General features: G+C 38.0%; 1 protein-coding gene across 25 annotated transcripts in view; it reads left to right on the forward strand.

Annotated features, from left to right (window-relative positions):
• ESRRG (estrogen related receptor gamma) overlaps positions 1–20,183 on the forward strand; it is a 629,476-nt gene that overhangs the window by 474,241 nt on the left and 135,052 nt on the right. For all 25 annotated transcript variants that reach the window (XM_059942603.1, XM_059942497.1, XM_059942467.1 and 22 more), the window contains one exon: positions 5,583–5,699. In XM_059942603.1, the coding sequence (XP_059798586.1) occupies positions 5,583–5,699 (117 nt within the window). The remainder of the gene's footprint in view (positions 1–5,582; positions 5,700–20,183) is intronic.

A 20,183-nucleotide genomic window follows, 5' to 3' on the forward strand; every position in this document is an offset into this window, starting at 1 on the left:
AGAAAAGGAAAGGAAAGAAAGGGAAGTTGTATCACTGTATGGAAAAACCTTTACTACCATACAGTAAAGAGAGGGTTTTCCTTCTTTCTTTTTCCTGCTTTTGGCCACTTAAAACAAAAATACTACAGATTATTGCCTTCATGTTTTTAATGCTCTGTAATTGTGTACTGAGGCAAATCCCATTATTTTTAAATCACTTAATGTTGGAAAACAATTGGATAAACCCCACTTGGAGTGCCCTGTGGGTCATCTCAAGCCATTTGGTTCTGTTAATAAAATTAAAACAATTGGGGGAAATATACAGATGCTTTCAAATTGGCTTTACAATTATGATGTCTGTATGTATGAAGAAGAGGACAGCTCTTGGGAACTACATAAAGCCCAATGCTTCATTACTATGTGCAAGAGATGTGAGTCAGAAGTAAAGATTTGACATATGTTTTTATTTTGAGATGCCGTGCTAATTTACATCATTCAGCCCTTTCACTGCTAAACTGTAAAAGTCCATTAAGTGACTGAAAGGAATATACAAATTATCCACTGGCGCTCCAGGCTGAAGTTTTACATACACCCTGTTAGTCTATCCGCCAGCTAGCTGCAAGATTCTATTAAGCAGTAAGTGAGAAGATTATATTGCCTGCAAACTGATTGTACAGAAGACTCTGCAGTCAGTCATCAGAGCCCAGGACCTTCTGAAAAGACGCCAAAAGATATTATAACTTGCTCTATCATGATTGTCAGCCTGGTTAAAAAACCCAGAGCTTCCACGTGGATCTGGTTCCCTCTGAAGTTGAGCTTATTTCCCCAGCTATTGACAAAACTGGGAAAATTCCAGTCGTGTCATCCACGGCTGCCCAATTCAGTCCCTGGTGCCTTATAACAAACGTGGCCCAGAAAATAGCGAGCTATAATCCAAGAAAACTCCGTGTCTGAAATGAGAATTCTAGGCTGTGAACAATAACTTCTGCATTCCCCTGAATGACTGTCCAGTGTTAACATTCCAGAGGCCGGCAGTTGCTACTGGAAATATTTTTGCCTTGTTTCCTCTTGGTGAATCGAAGGAAAACAAGTGCCCCATCGAGATCATAGGGTCTATTGGGAGTAGTGTCTTAGAGCCATTATCAAAATAGATGTAACAGTGTTGCCTAGGTGCTTGGGGCAGCATATTTTTAGGATAAAATGCTCTCTTCATTGAATAGAAAAAGCACCAGGGAAGGTTTTTCAAGGGCAGAATCTTTGTAGACTCTGACATGAATCAAAGACTGTTGGGTGGGTGATCACAGCCAACAACAATGAACTAAGGAACTCAGTGGGAGGGCTTGGAAATTAGAGAGGTTTTCCTCCAGCCAAGAAGTTCTTTAGAATGATGTTGATTTGTTTTTCAAGGTATAAACCAGTGTTAGTTAGTGAAATCAAGGTTATCTTCCATATATGTCAAGACAAATTTATTGAAACAGAACATTTGGCAGAAGAATGTCAGATTCATCGTAAACCATGTCTATATGCTTAGCTGAAAATCTATCATTTATGAAAATACTCGGGACCAGTGTATTTTCTTTCCGTTCACAGTGAAATTTTTATAAGAATGTGGTGTTTTTTTCTATAGCTTGGGGAAGATTCCTTTACCCCAATGTAGTCATTTATTCATTTTTTACAGCACAGTTCAATCATTTGCTCCTGTGTGAAGAATTCACTGACTTTCCAAAGCACAGTCTCAGCAGCTGTGGGGATGCATCCGTGTACACGGGTGTCTGGTGCTGACTTGAATCCAGAGCCGTTGCAGCGCACACTCAGTTGTATTGTGATTTGTTGACATGTCTTGTCTCCTCTGTAAAACTGTAGATTCCTTAAGAGGCAGGGACTTCCTCTTTCTTTCCCAGTCCTGCACATGTACGAAATGGTAGGCTTATTGATAAGCGTTGAGGATTCAGCTATAAATGAGACAGAACTCTGCCCTCAAGAACTCATCCTAAGTCACTATGAAAAATTCTTCTGCCTTTACATTTCTCTTTGTCATTGAAGAATTATAGAATGTAGTGGTTAGAAAGGAAACTGGAATCCTTCTTTATACGTGATCTAAAACTCTCATATGGCAATTTGACAATTTCCCTTCTGTTTCTGAAGAAATATAAAAATCTGTAGACAGTCATTCAAAGAAGGGGCATCTATAGATTCAGCTGCTATAATTGAATCACTCCTGAGTGTTTTCTGCAACGTGGGTCCAACTCTTAGGGCACCCATTTCGTAAATAATAGTAAGTGTTATGATAGGATAAACATTAAATAGCTCTTTTAGTGCCACCTATCTGTATTTTCATATTTTATATTATTTTTATTCTTATTTATATCAAGATGTACTTTTATTTCCTTTAAAACTTCTTACAGTTCTGTTTTGTTTTTTTTCTCTTTTCACACTTAACTCCCCAGAAACCTTTGTATTTTTCTATTTTCTCCTTGATAAGCTCTCCTGGTTTTTCTTCTACTTTTTTTTCTTTTTAATTTGATTTGTGGAATGGTTTTCCTAGTGTTCTTCATTTTGCTTCCTAATGGGCCATCTAGCTCACCTGACCTCGTGGACAGTACTATGTGACAGCATCATAATTGATGTTCAGAAAAATGACCTTGAGATACCAAAAAATATCACATAATTTAAAATGTATTATTTTACTTATATACTACTTTTGGGTGGAGGACTTCTATTCTGCATAAGCAATAATCCTTGCCTCCAGGATCTTACCATCTCATGGATAATATGCACGTGAAAAGGTATAAAAGAATCTGGCACGTCTGTATATGATGAGAGTACCCGAAAAGATAAGAGAACCAAGAAATCATTTTCTGCTAGGGTGGTTTGAGAAGTTTTCATGAAAGATTTGAATGGAATTTGAGTTGAACGTTGAGCCTTGGAAGTAATTTTAAGAAGAAAAGAGGGGCAAAGATAGATCATCCTCAGAGGGACGTCTGAAGGACACAGCAAAAACTGAATAAATCAAATTGGTGCATCAGGAAGTTCATATAAGGTAATCATTGTAATGTTGCTGGAAAAGTGGATGAGAGTCACATGGGGCAGGGATTTTGTGGGCTAGGTGAATATTTTATGTTTATTCCAGAGGCCATAGGAATCTATTGATTTTTTTAAAAGTTGATTTAACGACGTGATCAAAGCCGTCATAGGAAGAGGAATATGATCGTGGTATGCAGTGTGGATTAGAGGGGGACAGGACGGAGGCAAAATGCCCAGTTAGGCGATAACTACCATAGTTCAGGTGTGAGCTCACACAGGCCTCATTTAGGGGCCTGTCAGAAGGGCCTTGTTGCGAAGGATGAGGATATAATGTTCAAAGAAGAAGAGGAACTGGTTTGAAAAGGAAGGTGATTATTTTGTGTGTGTGTGATGCTGGGTCATCCCAGTAGAAGTTTCCAGCACTGGGTTAAAAGGGATGGGGCAGGGGAACTTGTGCTCATGCCTTGATACTAGAAAGTGAACAAATGATGACTTCGTATTGACTTTTGAGGAACAAAAAAAGGGAAGTAATGCTGTTCGGAAAACATTTTTTTTTTTCTCTTTCTAACTAGTTATTGTTCCACTCTTCCTGAGAAAGCAGAGGCTTGGGTTTCTTTTTACATAAGTATAAGGAGAGCCATGTAGAGTGGAAGGATCTGGTAGTAGAATACTAATTAACCCCTAGAAAATGACTAGCAACACTCTCTTGATGCAAAATAAATTTTCAGTGAAAATCGCAGTGAAAAATCATTCATCTAAAGTTCAGATTCTAAATCCTTTTATTCTCAGCCGTGACCCAGCCAGTTTGGTTCCTTTGACTTATCCTTGGTTTTCTGTGAGTGTAATAATACAGTAACACAATAATATCTCTGAGGAAGGTGATGGTGTGTGCTTCTGTTGATGCAATTAATATTACCCTTAATATTTCACCTATTATGTTAAAAAGTAGTTGCTTTTATTATTATAAATGCCCTGAATTAGAATGCTAATTTAGTCAATTTTGATAGGATTATCTTAAGTTATAATGCACAGGCTTTTTTTTTTTTTTTTTTTGAAGCCATGCATACTTAACCAGTTCTCCGTAGTTATGAGTGGTTAGGTATTACTTCCTGTTGAATTAGCAGTTGCTGAGTAGTTGAGTCTTTGTACAATCCTGCAATCCACTAATGTGATATTTAATGAGGAGACATCAGTCTGGAGAAAGGTAGTCAATATAAATCAGTGTTTACAAAGTGTGATTAACTCTGAAATATTTCATCAATGCTGTGGTCCCAGGCAGACTCTATGCTAATTACTAGAATCTGTGCATGTTTCAGGGGACTTGGATGGACCCTGGGTATTGCAAACATGGAGCAGCAAAATTGCAATTATGCTCGGACCGTCTCTGATGACAATTTATGCATTTGGTGTGATGACCTCCCCCTTCCCAAGAGGGCAATAAACAGAATGCATTTTCATTAAGATACTAATGCACTTAATCACAAGGGGAAAGGGTTAGGAAGTAACGAAAGACCTTCAAGCACTATGTGACAGAGCTGATAGGGGAGAGAGGCTTTATTTTAAAGGCAGCTTCTCTACAAAGCTGTAGGCAGCCCCAGAGCACTTCCCACACATAGTCTTTGGCACTAATTGAAAAATTGCAGGTTAAAGTTTGGATCTTCTGGCGACATCCTTATCACTTCAAATGTGTTGTTACTAACGTAAATGATGTAGACTGTAATATTAAAAATATAATTTCATAGCAGTTTATTTTTATTTATAACACTTCCATGCAGCTTGAGTGTTTGGAATTCATTATGCAAGTAATTGAATAAACATGATGATGATGATGGTGATGATGGTGGTCATGATGGTTGTAATGAAGATGGTGATGATGATGGTTGTAATGAAGATAGTGATGATGGTGGTGATGATGGTGATGATGATGATGATGGTAATGATGGTGGTGATGGTGGTGATGGTGATGATGGTGGTGATGATGGTGATCATCATCATCGGTAAACATTTTCCACGAGTAAAATTGTATTGTAAGGCTCTGGTAAGTGATGAAGCGAGAACCATGTAACTTCAGTCCCTGCCCTCAAGGAGCTTACTGCGCAGTCCCAAATTAGCCTGCTGACCATTTTTCACATTGAGATTTGTACTGTTCAGTGTCAGAGAGACAAAAAGTCTGATGCATCAGGGCATTAGTAACCAAAAGAAATCCAGGATGGATGGTACTGTAATACGGTTTTGATGTTGGTGTTTTTATGGAAATAATCCGCTGGGAAATTACTTTCGGACCCTCAAATTCTGGAAGACCGCTACTTTGTATGAGTGGATGAAGCATAATTTTAAAGGCTGATTTTAAGCTTAATCTTTCGAAGAGCTTCACCATATATCTTCTCATTGTTTGATGCACCTTCAGTGGTTATAGCGAGCATCTGGCTTCATGATATTTGTGACATGCTCGTGACTCCCGTTGACTTTTTTTTGAGGGAGGACGGCAGGAGTAGCAGAGTTGGTGTGGCCTTGGGGATGCTAGGATTGCCTGGGTCTTGCAAATCTAACAGCTTCTTTTCTTAAACTCTGTGTTTTAGGTAATATAGAATATAGCTGCCCTGCCACGAATGAATGTGAGATCACAAAGCGCAGACGTAAATCCTGCCAGGCCTGCCGCTTCATGAAGTGTTTAAAAGTGGGCATGCTCAAAGAAGGTAAGGCTGTGTGCTAGTGCTCCTGTACTTTAGGCTGGGGGTGTGGGATGTACAGGGAATTACAAAAATATTAGAGAAACCAGGCAACTCTTGGGTCACAGTAAGTATCCTGAATCTGATAGCAGAATACTCCTCCTTTATACCCGGACTTGCTGATCTCTCGTGGCTAACTGCTTGACATCAACAGGAAGGGACAAGGCAGGACACATCTGATGTGCAGCTAAACCCACCAGGTATGCTTGGCAGTTCGGGTTCTTTTCATCTTTACAATTTGCAGAAGGCAAAGGATGAAGGGTAGCCAAGAGGCTACTGTCATTGTCTTTTTGCCTTCTTTACACTACTAGGTCTACAGAGAGATCACCCCATCTTTACTGAGGTATAACTGACAAATAAAAATTGAGTATTTTTAAGGTAGATGACCTGTATTTCATTAATATATATTGTGAAATAATTGCCACAATCAAGGTAATTAACACAGCCATCACTTCATATGGGTACCATTTTCTTTCTTTTTTTAAAATTCATCTTAGGTTTAAAGCACTCTTTATTCTTTTCTAGTCTTATCTTTGGGACTTATCTTCTATTATAAAGAGTTTGTAACAATGGTATTAAAATTGTTGCTTTCAGTTGGGGATAACAACAACAGACACAAAATAATAACAATGAGCATGCGTTCCGTGCTAAACGAGTTGCCTAAGTTCACACAGCAGATGAGGGTAGAGCCAGCAACTGAACCCAAATAGATTCTAGAATTCACTCAAGTCCCCCACCCAAATCAAAGTTCCTGAAATCTTTGTATATTTCAGTATGTCTAGTGAAACTAACATTTTAGCTTGGAGATGGAGAAAAATTGTTCTTTTCTGTGGGAGGCCTAGGTTTAGTTTTTGGTTTGTTTTTAATATATTTCTGTATATGTATGTGCTTTGTAGATGTACATTTTATATACTGCATTTAGGTTTTACTGTTTCCTTCTCTTCAGAAAATTTGCCAGAGTTTAAAATAAATATGATAATTTTATACAGTAACAAAATGGAAATATGGTCATTGAAGTTTGAAAGAATATGAGGTAAATTAAATATTTAAATGTACTGTTTCTGTTGAGTGATAGACTGTACCTTGTTCCTGGGGTCGGCCTTATGAGTTTGTATAATTTGTTGTTACTGGAGATCACCTATTTTTTTATAGGCTATATATATATATATATATATATATATATATATTTTTTTTTTTTTTTAGTAAATTTATTTATTTATTTATTTTTGGCTGCGTTGGGTCTTCATTGCTGTGCGTGGGTTTTCTCTAGTCGCGGCGAGCCGGGGCCACTCCTCGCCGCGGTGCACGGGCCTCTCATTGTGGTGGCTTCTCTTGTTGTGGAGCACAGGCCCTAGGCGCATGGGCTTCAGTAGTTGTGGCTTGCGGGCTGTAGCACACAGGCTCAGTAGTTGTGGCACACGGGCTTAGTTGCTCCGCGGCATGTGGGATCTTCCCGGACCAGGGCTCGAACCCGTGTTCCCTGAACTGGCAGGCGGATTCCTAACCACTGCACCACCAGGGAAGTCCCGAGATCACCTCTTTTTTAACTTCTGAATCCAAGTAGATCCAAGTATTTATTCCTCATGAATGAACCAGAGCTTCAACTAGGTATGGCATCACCAGATCTCATAATTTTTCCTGGCTTGTTCTTATTCCAAGATTTTAACTGTGAACAATGTCATAGGAAGATGAATGAATCAGATTATATTTGGGTACGTGGAATTCATGCTATTTTTCTCTTGTCCACTAAGAATTAACTCCTCCACTGACTAGGAACTAAGAAGATTCTCCCAAAGTCTCCTCAACTTGAAAAATAATTGTAAACAAGCGTGTAACTTTATCATTAAAGCCTTATGGGAAGAGGACCAAGATATTTTGCCAAGTAAAAAAATAAAATAGAAAACAGATTGCCTGCAGCAACATGGATGGACCTAGAGATTATCATACTAAGTGAAGTAAGTCAGAAAGAGAAAGACAAAAATCATATGATATATCACTTATGTGTGGAATCTAATAAAATGACACAAATGAACTTATTTACAAAACAGAAATAGACTCACAGACACAGAAAACTAACCTGCGGTTACCAAAGGGGAAATTGAGGGGGGAGGGATAAATTAGGAGTTTGAGATTAACAGATACACACTACTATATATAAAATAGATAAACAACAAGGACCTACTCTATAGCACAGGGAACTATATTCAATATCTTGTAATAGCCTATAATAGAAAAGAATCTGAAAAAGATATATATATGTGTGTGTGTATATATATATATATATATGTATATATATATATATATATATATATATATATATATATATAACTGAATCACTTTGCTGTACACCTGAAACTAACACAACATTGTAAATCAACTTTAATTCAATAATTAAAAAAAGAAAACAAATTGCCTAGTAGGATGATTCAATTTACATATAAATATATTTTATATAAAATGTGCTTATATTACATTTATATTAAATAAAAAATTTATACAAATTTGTACTGTAATAATTTATATTAATACACACACATTATGATGGTATATGCATGGAGAAACAGAAGGAAGGATAAAGATTGGTACCAGTGTTAACACTAGTGAAAAAAAGTCAGGGTAGGGAGTACTTTTCTTGTTTACTCTATAGCTTTTGGCACTGTTCGGATTTTTCCACAGTGAACATGTTTTGCATTTATAATCCATTTCCTAAATATTTATTAAGTTCCTCTCATGTGCCAAGCACTATTCTAGGCTCCAGTGATGCCACAGTGAAAACGACAGACGTGGTTCCTCTTGCTAGAAGAAAGCTTATGTGGAAGACACTAAAAGGATAACAATTTTAACAAAGGAAAACATATGAATAATAATCCAATGATAACTGTCCAACCCATATGACAAAGAGTTTTCCTCTGAGTTAGGACAGTGGTGATAGCTGACTTTCTTGTGGTGGAAACATTACCTTAGTAATTGCCTTAAACCCCATAGCAGAGTAGCAAACAAAACATATTTCAGAGTGTAACAAGTGATTGACAATCATATTTTTGGTCTTAATTATCTTTATATTGCCACTTAGTTGAGCTGTAGAGACTCAAACCAAACTTAACACTCATTCGAAAAGGCTTAATTTAGAGTTTGGACTTGAGGAATCGTTATTTTCCAAAAGCAAATCAATGTTTTAAAAATGTTATAAAAGTAATGTATCAATTAACACTTTGAATGGGTATGTCCTAGATTTGGATTTTATTGTCAAAAACTAAAATACATGGAGATATGCCTCCATGTCCAGGGAAATAGGATTTTTTTGATCAGTTTGATTTTGCTGCTACAGTGTACTCACCAATTTGCCCTTCCAGGTTTAAGGAGGAAGTAGAAAACATATTTTCTCCTAAATAATTTTCCCCATTGTGTTTTCAAGCAGGAACAATCTTGAAGGGTGGTTAGAGTGACTGAAAAGGTGTGAACTGCGTTTAATTAAACATTGTTGGTGAAAGTAAATAGGACGGATGCTTATCTATAATTCACACCTCTTCAGTTGCTGTTATCAAGCCTTTAGAGGGACTGTTTTCAAGGGAATTGCTGCTGTTGCTGATATACTCAAAGAATAATTTATTTTCCTTTACTTCCTCGTGCCCACTTTGGTGGAAAAATATCTCTAAGCCCCTTCCCCCAAATAGAAAGGAGATGATAGTTATGAGTAACTATGGAATACTCTTTTTCTTGTGTCCTTAAAAAAATACAGTGAAATATTGCATTACACCCTGCATATAAATGCACAGTTACGTTTGGCCATCTCCTTGGCTCAAGGCTTACCTTCTCAGCCTGGAGAGAATGATACTGTCTTAAATGTATCCTTATGGATGGAGAGGGGTTTCAGTCCCATGCAGTATGTCAGAGATCATGATGTTGTAAATCTATTCCAATGTAAACCTGTTCAATTCGATTACTGGTCCGTAATAATATTTGTCTCTACAACCCCCGTGTCGGCCACAGCAGTCCATACAGGCTGATGGCACAGCAGGTCGGGAAATTGACAGACCAAATCTATTTAAACAGAAAACAACATGAGTTCTAGAATCTGAAATGAAATCAGATTTCAACAGCTTTGATGGGAATCTTCTTTCCTTTCACAGGTATTTTTATTCACCTAGCCATGTGCATCTTAGATAAAATGCTGCTTGAGGGAAATGAAGATGTTTTCATTAAAAAGGGCGTTTGTAGAAAGATGAGACTTTTACTCTTTTAAAAATAATGTCTTGGTTTTACTGACTGGCATTTCTACTAATGATGTGAGGTACAAAATGGAAGTGGTGGCTTAGCGGGTAAACAACTCCAGTTACATCACAGTGTGTGTTATTAAATTCCTATCAGATGTGGCTTCTCATTAGTCAGCACCAGAATCATATCCAGGTGAACGATGTTTGGTTTTAATATTAGAATTTTTGAATCAAAAAATTGTTACCAGTGGAAGCAAAGAAACAGTTGTGTGGGGAAAACAACAAAATGCAACAACATAAAACTGTGAGAAGTACAGTTAAAAAAAATGGTACTTTGTTCAAATCCAAGTGGTTGCACCATTCCGCATCCTGAAAAATCCCCTTCGCTTTTTCTGGGCTCTACTTTCTGCCAAGCCTCACGAATGATGGGCCAGCATTATTTTTTCGGCATTATACCATACTGTATGTCAGAGAAAACCCATCTATTACAAGATATCTGGTCTCAACATTCCCTTTTCATTTTTTTCAGGTATTGTTTATTTGAAGGAAAAAACAAGAACTAATCAACGTGCACCTATAAATCTGGTCAAGATTTATTTTTATTTTGATCTTTCTCCTTAGTTATTTAAAGGCTATTGTAGGACATACCAGTTCGGTTTTCTCTCTGTCAGTGGCAAACAGACATTTTATGAAAGCAATAATGATTTTATTTATGTATAGAATTCACGGATCAAAAGATTGAAGAAAGGCTTTTTGCTTTTTATTGACGTGATGGGTTTCACCTTGGCAACTCAAGTATTTTTCTTTGACTCTTGCACATGAGAGCAAGAGATGCACATTTGTGTGCAATATTATATTCCCCAGCCAGGCCAGCCTGCATGCCATAGTACAGATGAATCCAGGCAGCCTGGAGGACTGGTTTAGTTATTTCATGCCAAGAAATTGTGCTTTTCACTTTGCCTTTAAAAAGATGGTTACTTAACCTTTCTAATCATCACTTTCATCATTTGCAAAATGGTAGTGGCAGTAATAGTATTTGCAAATAAAATGTTGCTGTGAATAGCCAATAAGATACTGTAGGTTAGGTGCTCAGCATACACCATGTGACCCAGAGCAAGGACCAGATCAAGGTTAGCTATTGTTGCTGGAGATGGTAGGGGTCAAGCTTTAAGGTCAGGTGGACCTAGATTCAAGCTCTGGCTCTGTCTCCTCCTGGACCTGGGGCAAGGTATATGACCTCTAGGACTCACTTGCTTCAACCTATTTATTTATAAATATGGAACTTAATCCTTTGTCTACCAACGAAAATGGACAAATCACACACCTTTTCAAACGTGCAAGAAGAAATATAAGAATTCTACTAACCTCATAGGTACATTAAATTTTACTGAGGTAACTTTGATATCAGACCATCGTGGAAAAAAAATCAGAGGAGAGAAATAAGTTTTAGCACACCTCCATAAATATTAAGTGAGCTTCTCCCATGTGTCTGGCAACACATTGTGCTTTGGCTTTTAATTCTGATTTTTCCACAACCTTGCATTGTGATTTTAAGCAAGTCCATTCAACTCTGCCTTCATTTCCGTATGTGCCGGGGAGCAGTTAGACTACTTTCTTTCTCATCTCTTCTATTCTAAAATTCTGTAAGTTTTGTTAAAAATGATATAATGTCTTTAGAAACATAGTACCAATATATGACACAAAGATACTTATAATTATTACTGCTGCTGATAACAATATCCATAAGTTTGAAAATACAATAAGAACTATGATTCGATAGACATGGCGAGTGAATTGTGCTACTTTGTAAATTTTATCTTAACTGAATAATTCTTTGGATGCTTTCCATCTTTCTAGAAAAGCAGGAGGTATGTTATTTTTGTCAAAGTTAATAGAAGTGAGTTGAAGGAGCAGTAGAACAATTAATAGGTATTTAAATACTTAGGACTTGAAGTCTTGATCATGTATTTTTGTAGTGTTTGAAAAACTTTTCCTCTTTATTTCCTCACAGCCCCTACCATCTCTTGTTAATAAATTGAAGTGCAGTCAGTAGAGTTTTATTTCTGTGGGCATCTAAAGGCTCATCACAGGTTGCCGTGTTGCTACTGGTCAGATATATTTGCAGTTTTGTTGTTAGTTTTTTAAAATAAAAACATTGCCATAAGTGGGAAAGGAGAAGAGCGAGTTTATATAATTTTAAGTGCCTTCTGAATACTTCCTTTGGGGGAAAATGAGTCATTAAAACAAACAAAACACATAACTATGTTATGTGTTTTGTCGATAACCATATTTACCTTTCATATCTGATTTGACATCTTTAAAGTAAGTTTCTATTACAGAGGTGCTCAATATTTTCCTGCACTTTTTAAAAGTCTAAAAAATAGAAGGGTGAAGATTCTAGGCTGGCAATTTACAAGATATGGTATAATCGTGAGTCTTCCTGTTCAGGGTAAAGTCAAAGCAGTGGTTGGGAATCAGCATTTGAAATAAGTTATTCGATGTGGAAAGGCACAGGATATTACGGTTTTATTATCACCTTAATATTCACTGAGAGGAAAATAGTGGGACCCTGGGTGTCAGATTCTCATTAATCAGATGAAGAACTCCAGGTTCAGAGAGTTTTAGTAACTTACCCAAGGTCCCATTGCATATCAGTGGGAGTGAGATGAAAGTCAGGTATGTCATATTCTCAGGCCCCTCCTGTAGCTCTATCAAGCCATGTTGCAGGCTTGGCCCATAAAGGGGTCTTTCCTGCTCCAGCTGTGGGTCGATTGCCCACCATCTCAGTATAGCAGGCCAGTAGTGACCCGAAATATTCATTTAAGGGTGGAGAAAATGGGAAACAGTGCTGGCACTCCCAGGAAGCAGCAGAACTTGTGGGTTTAACAAGGGGTTTGTGCCTAAGATACATGCATAAATGGCGTTCATAAGGAAGGGGCTTTTCCTTAGGATTCTGAATGGGGAAACCAGACTTTTCACCTGGAGTTTAATGAGGCCACTGAAGATACAGATAATGGTGGGGATCGGCCCGGGAAAGGTCTTTACAGGATAACTGAGCAGCTAGAATATTGCGCATAGAGTGAGTTGGAGAAGGCATTGTGTATCAGGAGCTGTGGAGGTGAGAATGGCAAGGTTAAAGATACTGCATAGAGGGACTTGCCTGGTGGCACAGTGGTTAAGAATCTGCCTGCCAATGCAGGGGGACACGGGTTTGAGCCCTGGTCCGGGAAGGTCCCACATGCCACGGAACAACTAAGCCTGTGCACCACAACTACTGAGCCTGTGCTCTAGAGCCTGCGAGCCACAACTACTGAGCCCATGTGCCACAACTACTGAAGCCCAGGTGCCTAGAGCCTGTGCTCCACAACAAGAGAAGCCCCTGCTCACCGCAACTAGAGAAAGCCCACACGCAGCAACGAAGACCCAACACAGCCTAAAATAAAATTAATTAATTAATTAATTAATTTTAAAAAAAGATACTGCATAGAACAATGCATTCAGGTCCGTTCATTTTGGTCAAGCTGAGTTAGTGTCTGTTTCTAGATAGGTCCCTGGGAAAGAAATTAACCTGAAAAAGTATGAAGATCTAGAATGATCTTTCATTTTCATTTCTTGGTTCTCTAGTACCTTAAAAGGCTCATGCCATCTATGCCCTGCTTAAATCTTTTGGCTTGCCAAATCATTTAAAATCCATCAAGCGTTGCCAGTCTGTGTAGAATGGAAGGCCCTCATCTTTTGCTCTGTCTCATCGATTAATAAGACCTACCTCATATTTAGGGAATCTTTGAGTGGAAACAATGATAGGAGTATAGAGGATCCCTCCACAGTAGAGGATTCTTTGTCCAGAGACCCTATTTATTCTGAGCTATCTTATCATAATCCATAGTGTATACTTCCTATTTCTACTTTTTAGTTTGGAGAAGGCAGTGTGTGTGTGTGTGTGTGTGTGTGTGTACACATATATACATACATATGAGACAGAGCACAGATTATGCATTTATTCATTTAGCTGCCATTACATCTCTCCAGTCAGTTGTCTTGAGCCCCCAGGTTATAAAGAAAAATTATCCCAGAACTGTTTTGCTGCAACTCCAGCTTGTGTTTTGATTTATATATGGCAGTGGGAACTCTGAGAGTCTTCTGGGTTTACCCTATCAGCAGAAGCAGCAAAGAGCAACTTATCTAATTACCCTTCTGTTTCATATCTTCCATTTTAATAAAATGTTCATTTAAAGGCTGTAGCATTTTTTCCAGGTAGATTCTCTTTAAAAAATACAAAAACTACTCAGACCATTTATTAACAGATTTGTTTTTGCTTACTGAAAGAACCTGCTTAGTGCAATTTATCCTAGCAAAATATCTTTTGTAAAACCCTCTGAAGAAGACATTGCCAAGGTGAATTTTTTTTTTCCCCAAGTCTAATATCATTATGCTACCAAGTCGAAAACAGAAATTATTGGTAGGGAAATTTGGGTTCCTACTGCCTTCAAAAAGGAGAACAAAGAAAAGGAGAAAGCTTTAATGGTATTCAAGGAAAATATTTCTCTGTTAGATGACAGTTAATAGAACTGCATTGACCTCACTGGTATTTCTTGCACTCTCTGTTGTAATATTATCCTAAGAAGCTCCCTCATTAATGCAGAGTATTAAACAAAACTCCCAAGTTATAATGTAAGCAATAGCAAAGAGCACCGTTTTCGTGAGCTCTGTCTTGACATTAAGCTGTTGGGAATATACTTAAGGTGCCACGAAGACTTATTTCGTGTACAGGTACTGCACTACCAGATGGTGACTTTTTTGGGGTTTTTTTGTCATGCTTTGTTGGTATGAAAGCCTGAATAGTCTTAAAATGAATAGCAAAGATTTTGAGGGCAAGAGTAATAACACTTATTCGTGACAGCTCAATGCGCATTAGGCTATGTACTATGTGCTTTAGTTGGATTTTTTTTTTTTTTTGTTAATCCTTACGGTGACCTCCAGAGGTGGGTATTTCCCCATTTCACAGAGGAAAGAAAAGCTTAGAGAGATTATGTTACTTGCCAAAGTTCTCATAATGCATGATGGAGTCTGGATTTTAGAGCAGGCGTTCTGGCTCTCCTGCTTATGTTCTGTATTTGTTTAATACAGTAGGAATATTCTACTATATATTTAGCTTGGGATTCTTCAGCAGCTATGGGTATTATGAGATACTGAGCTCTTAAAAGATTACTTAAATAAACCAGGTTTTTTCCGAACCAGGGCTCACTTGATCGCTTTGAGTTCTTCACTTCATGTCCGGAAATAGAATGAACTGTGTTGAAAGGCAGTAAGTTTCCCATCACTATGAGAGATGATGTAGAGAACAATTTCAAGTGTCATGTGGGGATTAGACTAGAAGATCTTTCATGGTGACTTCCCACTATGAGATTCTTGAGATCTCAACATAAACTTTGGAATAAAGTTATAAACTGTGTGAATAAACATCAGTAACATTTAAGCTGTTCAGTTCCTGGGAACCCGATTTCGGGGGTCAAGCAGTGTGTGACATCTTATTTAAATCCCAATTGGAGCAGAGAGGAACGTTTTGTTTCGTGACATAGTTTTACTCTCTGGCTCCAGTTTTTAGTTAAGTGAAGTTCAGAACCAAATTCCTTATAAGTTTTGCTTTTGTAGAGAGCAGTGAATCTGAGTCACTGACTTTGAGTACCATCTGCCTCAGTTGTTTTGAGGATGTGGCCATAGTGGACCGCTGGGATATTACAATCTTATCTGTCTTATAAATGGGGAAAATTGAAATACTAATGTTTTAAAGATTTGTCCATGACTCTGTATCTAACCCATGTGAGTCTTAGTCTATCACATATTTCCTGTGGACCTTTGGTTCTCTGGAACCATTTTATATTTATATATTTTTCGAAAATAACAATTACATTAGAAATGAAGTGGAGAGATTCTCTCGTGTGAACTTACCAAACGCAGCACTGAGAATTATTTGAACTGAATACATCTACCCTCGCTCGCCGCCTTAGTGTGAGAGAGGACAGAAAGATTGCAATTATAAGGAACGGTTCTCTTAGCTCCCTTCCTTGTGCTTTAATGGGAATACTATTAATAGTTAATCATTTATTTGATTGTCCTCATTTGTCATTTCCATTTGTGAATTTGAAATAGGAAGCCAGCATTTATCTAATATGCTACAAATTTTTATTCCTTTTGGATTATGAAAAATCCCCAATGGATTTTGCCCCAAGGGGGAAAGAACCTGCTTCAACATTTGCTCTTACACGAGAAGTCTAGTGACAGCATGGTAAGTGGGGAGGGGAAGTCCCCGCCATATAGGACTCTGTTGGATGTGGAATTTTTCCCCACCAGCCTCCAGACAACAGATTTTTGTTCCTTTTCACCAATATCGGCATATATCAACGTGACCCTGTTGTTTATGACATTGTGCTTAAATTTAATGTAGAGGAATTCTGGTATATATTTGAATAAGGCCCGTTTAATGAAGAGCTCCATGCTTTTATTTCCTTTGGGCACCATTCCTAACGTGTTAGTTACCGTTCTTGTTGAGGCTACGCAGAATTCTGCTCCCTCTGTGTTATTCAAGGCATCAGACATGATTTCGTTCACTTTGAAGTCTCCCTCAAAAGAAATCGAGCACTGGCTATTTCTTGAGAGATTGTTCTGGAGTTTTGCGTCTCTCTCTCTTAGTAGGTTGTCGAGCCACCAACCAGCTTCCCTGAGGCAAGCTGTCTGCAAAGGAATAAGCCAGCTGGCTTGGCCAAGGTTGATCAATGATGAGCGGCAGGCTGGGTTCCAGGTTCACAAAAGCCACTCAGTGGAGAGTAGGTCAGCGGCTTCCCCAAAGCCAATTAGCTGGCAGAAGTCTGGGGTGCCTGGTGCTAGCCAAATTCCCTGAGCCTGATGGTACTGGTGGGGAGTCCATCCTTGGGCTTCCTGGCAAACCAGACTTAAGTGAATGGCAGATTGTGCTGTTTGAGAGCCAGTGTGGCTTTGTGGCCACGAGAACAAATATCAGAGCCCTGCCACTCCCACCCAGCCTTCCCCGGGCAGACAGCACAGCCCAGGCGCCTTCGAAGCTGCTTCCCAGGTGCGATGGAGTTCAGCTGAGTATCCACATCCTCATTTTGTTTTTACCTGACTTCAGCTTATACGCTTTTTAATATTGACGTGACTGTGAATCATGCCATTAAAAGAGAAGCACATGGAAATGATTTTGGAAGCAGGAAGCTTTATAGAGACCTTTGAGAGGAGTGTTAGGATTTCCACTCTTAAAGCCCCAATTGTAAGAGCCCCTGCTTCTACACGGCGGTCGGGATATCATGGGCCCGATGTCAGAACCCAAAGGGAGGGTTTCTTAGTGATTGCCCTTGGGTTAACCTGTCTCTCCAAAAATGATGTGTATCTAAAGTCATAATCCCTTCCCTATTTTTCTCAACGATTACATTTTCAACTGTGAAGTCTTTTCTACATAGGCTGCGTAGTCCTAGCTTTAGATGCCTGGACTGTTGGATTAGCATTTTTTAGGTATATTTGGGATGTGGGGAATTGAAGGAGTAGACTATGTAAGAATGAGATAATTTGCATTACCTTGTTTCACTTATTAGCATGTGTTTCTGCTTAGCTCTGTACTAATTCCTGGTTCTGTTTCTCAGTTCCAGCCAGCACATTACCCACTTAGGAAGTGAAGTTCATTTTGCCCGGCCTGCCTCTCAGTTCTCAGCTACAAGTGTTTTCCTTGTGGCCTCCTGAGCCCTTATTTAGTGGCTTTTCTATGTCCAGTTAATTTCCCCCAATTATTTTCCCTCATACCTGACTTTTTTGGGGCATACAACTTCCCCTTCCTTCCTCTGCCCGCCCCCTGCCCCACCTTTTGAACATTCTTTTGTTCCAAAATTTCTTCTAAAAGCGAAGTTTCTTCACCACCATAGTGAGTTGCCATTTGGTGGTTTCCAAGCTTATGACCTCCGTAATTATCCCCTCCCTATCCCACTCCCCCTCCCCCGGATTCACCCCCTGCTCCCTTAGACATTTATCTCCAGGCCTATTAAGTCTCTTCAGTATCAACATTATCATAATCATTAGTATATTTGAAACCAATTAAATGGCAATTACTCTGACCTTAGCCAGTCTTAGGTTATTATCAATTCATGCATAATTTGGAAATATTTGGAAGGAATGTGGATTCTGGCCTTATGGTCTAATCGGTGTAAATATTTCTATGTGCTGTCCAAGAAATACAGCCTGTTCATTATAACATCTAGAGTTGGGGTCGGGTTATTCCCCTGGAAGCTGCTTTCTAGCAACTTATGGACCGAAATCATACATATTCGCCAAACCCATCTTCAAACATTTATTCATCCACTTTTTATCCACCCGTTCAGTGAATATTTTTGAGGCATGTCTCCATACCAATCACTTTATTAATGCCAGGGTTAAAAAAGTGAACGTGACAGACAAGTTTCTGCCCTCATGGAATTTATGATCCATCATCAATAATCATAAGCCTGATTATTTACAATTATATAGATTTTTCTCCCTTCTGAATTTTACCAGCCTTTATATTGTTTCATACAACTTAGCATTTTAATTTCATGTAGGGAAGTAGAGTGTAAAGATGAAAAGCTCTGTATCTCAGATCAGCTGGGGTCTGTGACTGTGGATCGAGCCCTTGTAATGTGTCTAATGCAAAAGAAGAATTGAATGTTTAATGTTATTTAATTTTAGTTAAATTAAATAGCCCCATGTGGCTGGTGACCAACCTATTGGACAGTGCAGACATAGAATCTGAGTTCAATCCAAACTTTATTACGTACTTGCTTATTATTATTACTTATCTCAAACAAGTTGCTTTACCCGAATTTTTAAGCCTTATCTGTAAAATTGGGGGTTGTAATTCTCACTGCCTCAGAGGGTTGTTTTGAGGTTTAAATGAGGTAATAGTTGTAATATTCTTTGGCAAAGTGCCTAGTAAACAAATAAGAAGTCAGAAAATATTGTGTTAATATCAATATTAATTTTTTTTATTCTATTTGTCACTTAGTATTTACCATAGAGCAAAGCATAAACAGCTTCAGAACAGGGACTCTATCTGTTTATATTTTAGTCTACCATGGCACCTAACATAACAACGATCACATAGTAGTTGCTCAATAACATATAACTGATGAATTATTTCTTCTTTTTTAGTCTACTTTAGTAGGCTTTGAGTTCCATTATTAAAACTTGAATACAGAAATAATTTTGTCATAAATAATGATTTTAGAAACAATTCCTGGGCTATCATCATATATAAATCATTTCTACATTTTCCTTTATATGTGTGTGAGCATGACAGAATAGTATTTCAGAAGTCACGTTGTACTGAATTTATATTGAATACCCTGATGATACAGCAATAGATATATCCTGTCTCAAAAAAAAAAAAAAGAAAAGAAGATGAGAAATACCATTGTTTTTCACCTGTCTTGCCCATAGACATTTCATATGTTAATGAATATAAATGAGAAAAGTAAGACCTATTTTTTAAATTGAAGTATAGTTGATTTACAATATTGTGTTAGTTTCAGGTGTACAGCAAAATATTGTTATACAGATATATACTTTTTCGGCTTCTTTTCCATTACAGTTTATTACAAGATATTGAATGTAGCTCTCTGTGCTGTACAGTAGATCCTTACTGTTTATCTATTTTATATATAGTAGTATGTATCTCTTAATCCCAAACTCCTAATTTATCCCCTACCCCTTTCCCCTTTGGTAACCATAAGTTTGTTTTCTATATAAGACCCATTTTAAATAACTCATATAAATAACTTGCCTAAGGTCGTACAACTAGTAAATGGCAAAGCCAGAATTCGTTCCTGATTTCTCAGATGCTGAAGCCCATTGCTCTACTGATATTCATAATGAAGTCTTTTGGTTTTTCTCTTAATTAGTTGATCTTACCAGAGTGTTGAGGCGAAATATTATTTCTGGCACATGGAAGCCACCGTTCTCTGCTATTACTTCCTTTTGTGAGCAAGGAGACCTTGATTTCAGTGAACGGTTTTGGTGCCAGAACTATTAGAATTCCAGAATCATTCCTTGTTATAGATACTCTAAAATAAGAGGGCTATGCAATCACAGGACTGTTTTCTGATTTCTGTAGATGTTGCTCTCTGTAGGACCACAGGATTATTTCTTAATGTTTCCATGTAGACTGTTTCTACCTTTTCTTGGAGATGGTTTGACTCAT

This window comes from Balaenoptera ricei, chromosome 1, assembly GCF_028023285.1.
Source record: "Balaenoptera ricei isolate mBalRic1 chromosome 1, mBalRic1.hap2, whole genome shotgun sequence".
Lineage (NCBI taxonomy): Eukaryota > Metazoa > Chordata > Mammalia > Artiodactyla > Balaenopteridae > Balaenoptera > Balaenoptera ricei.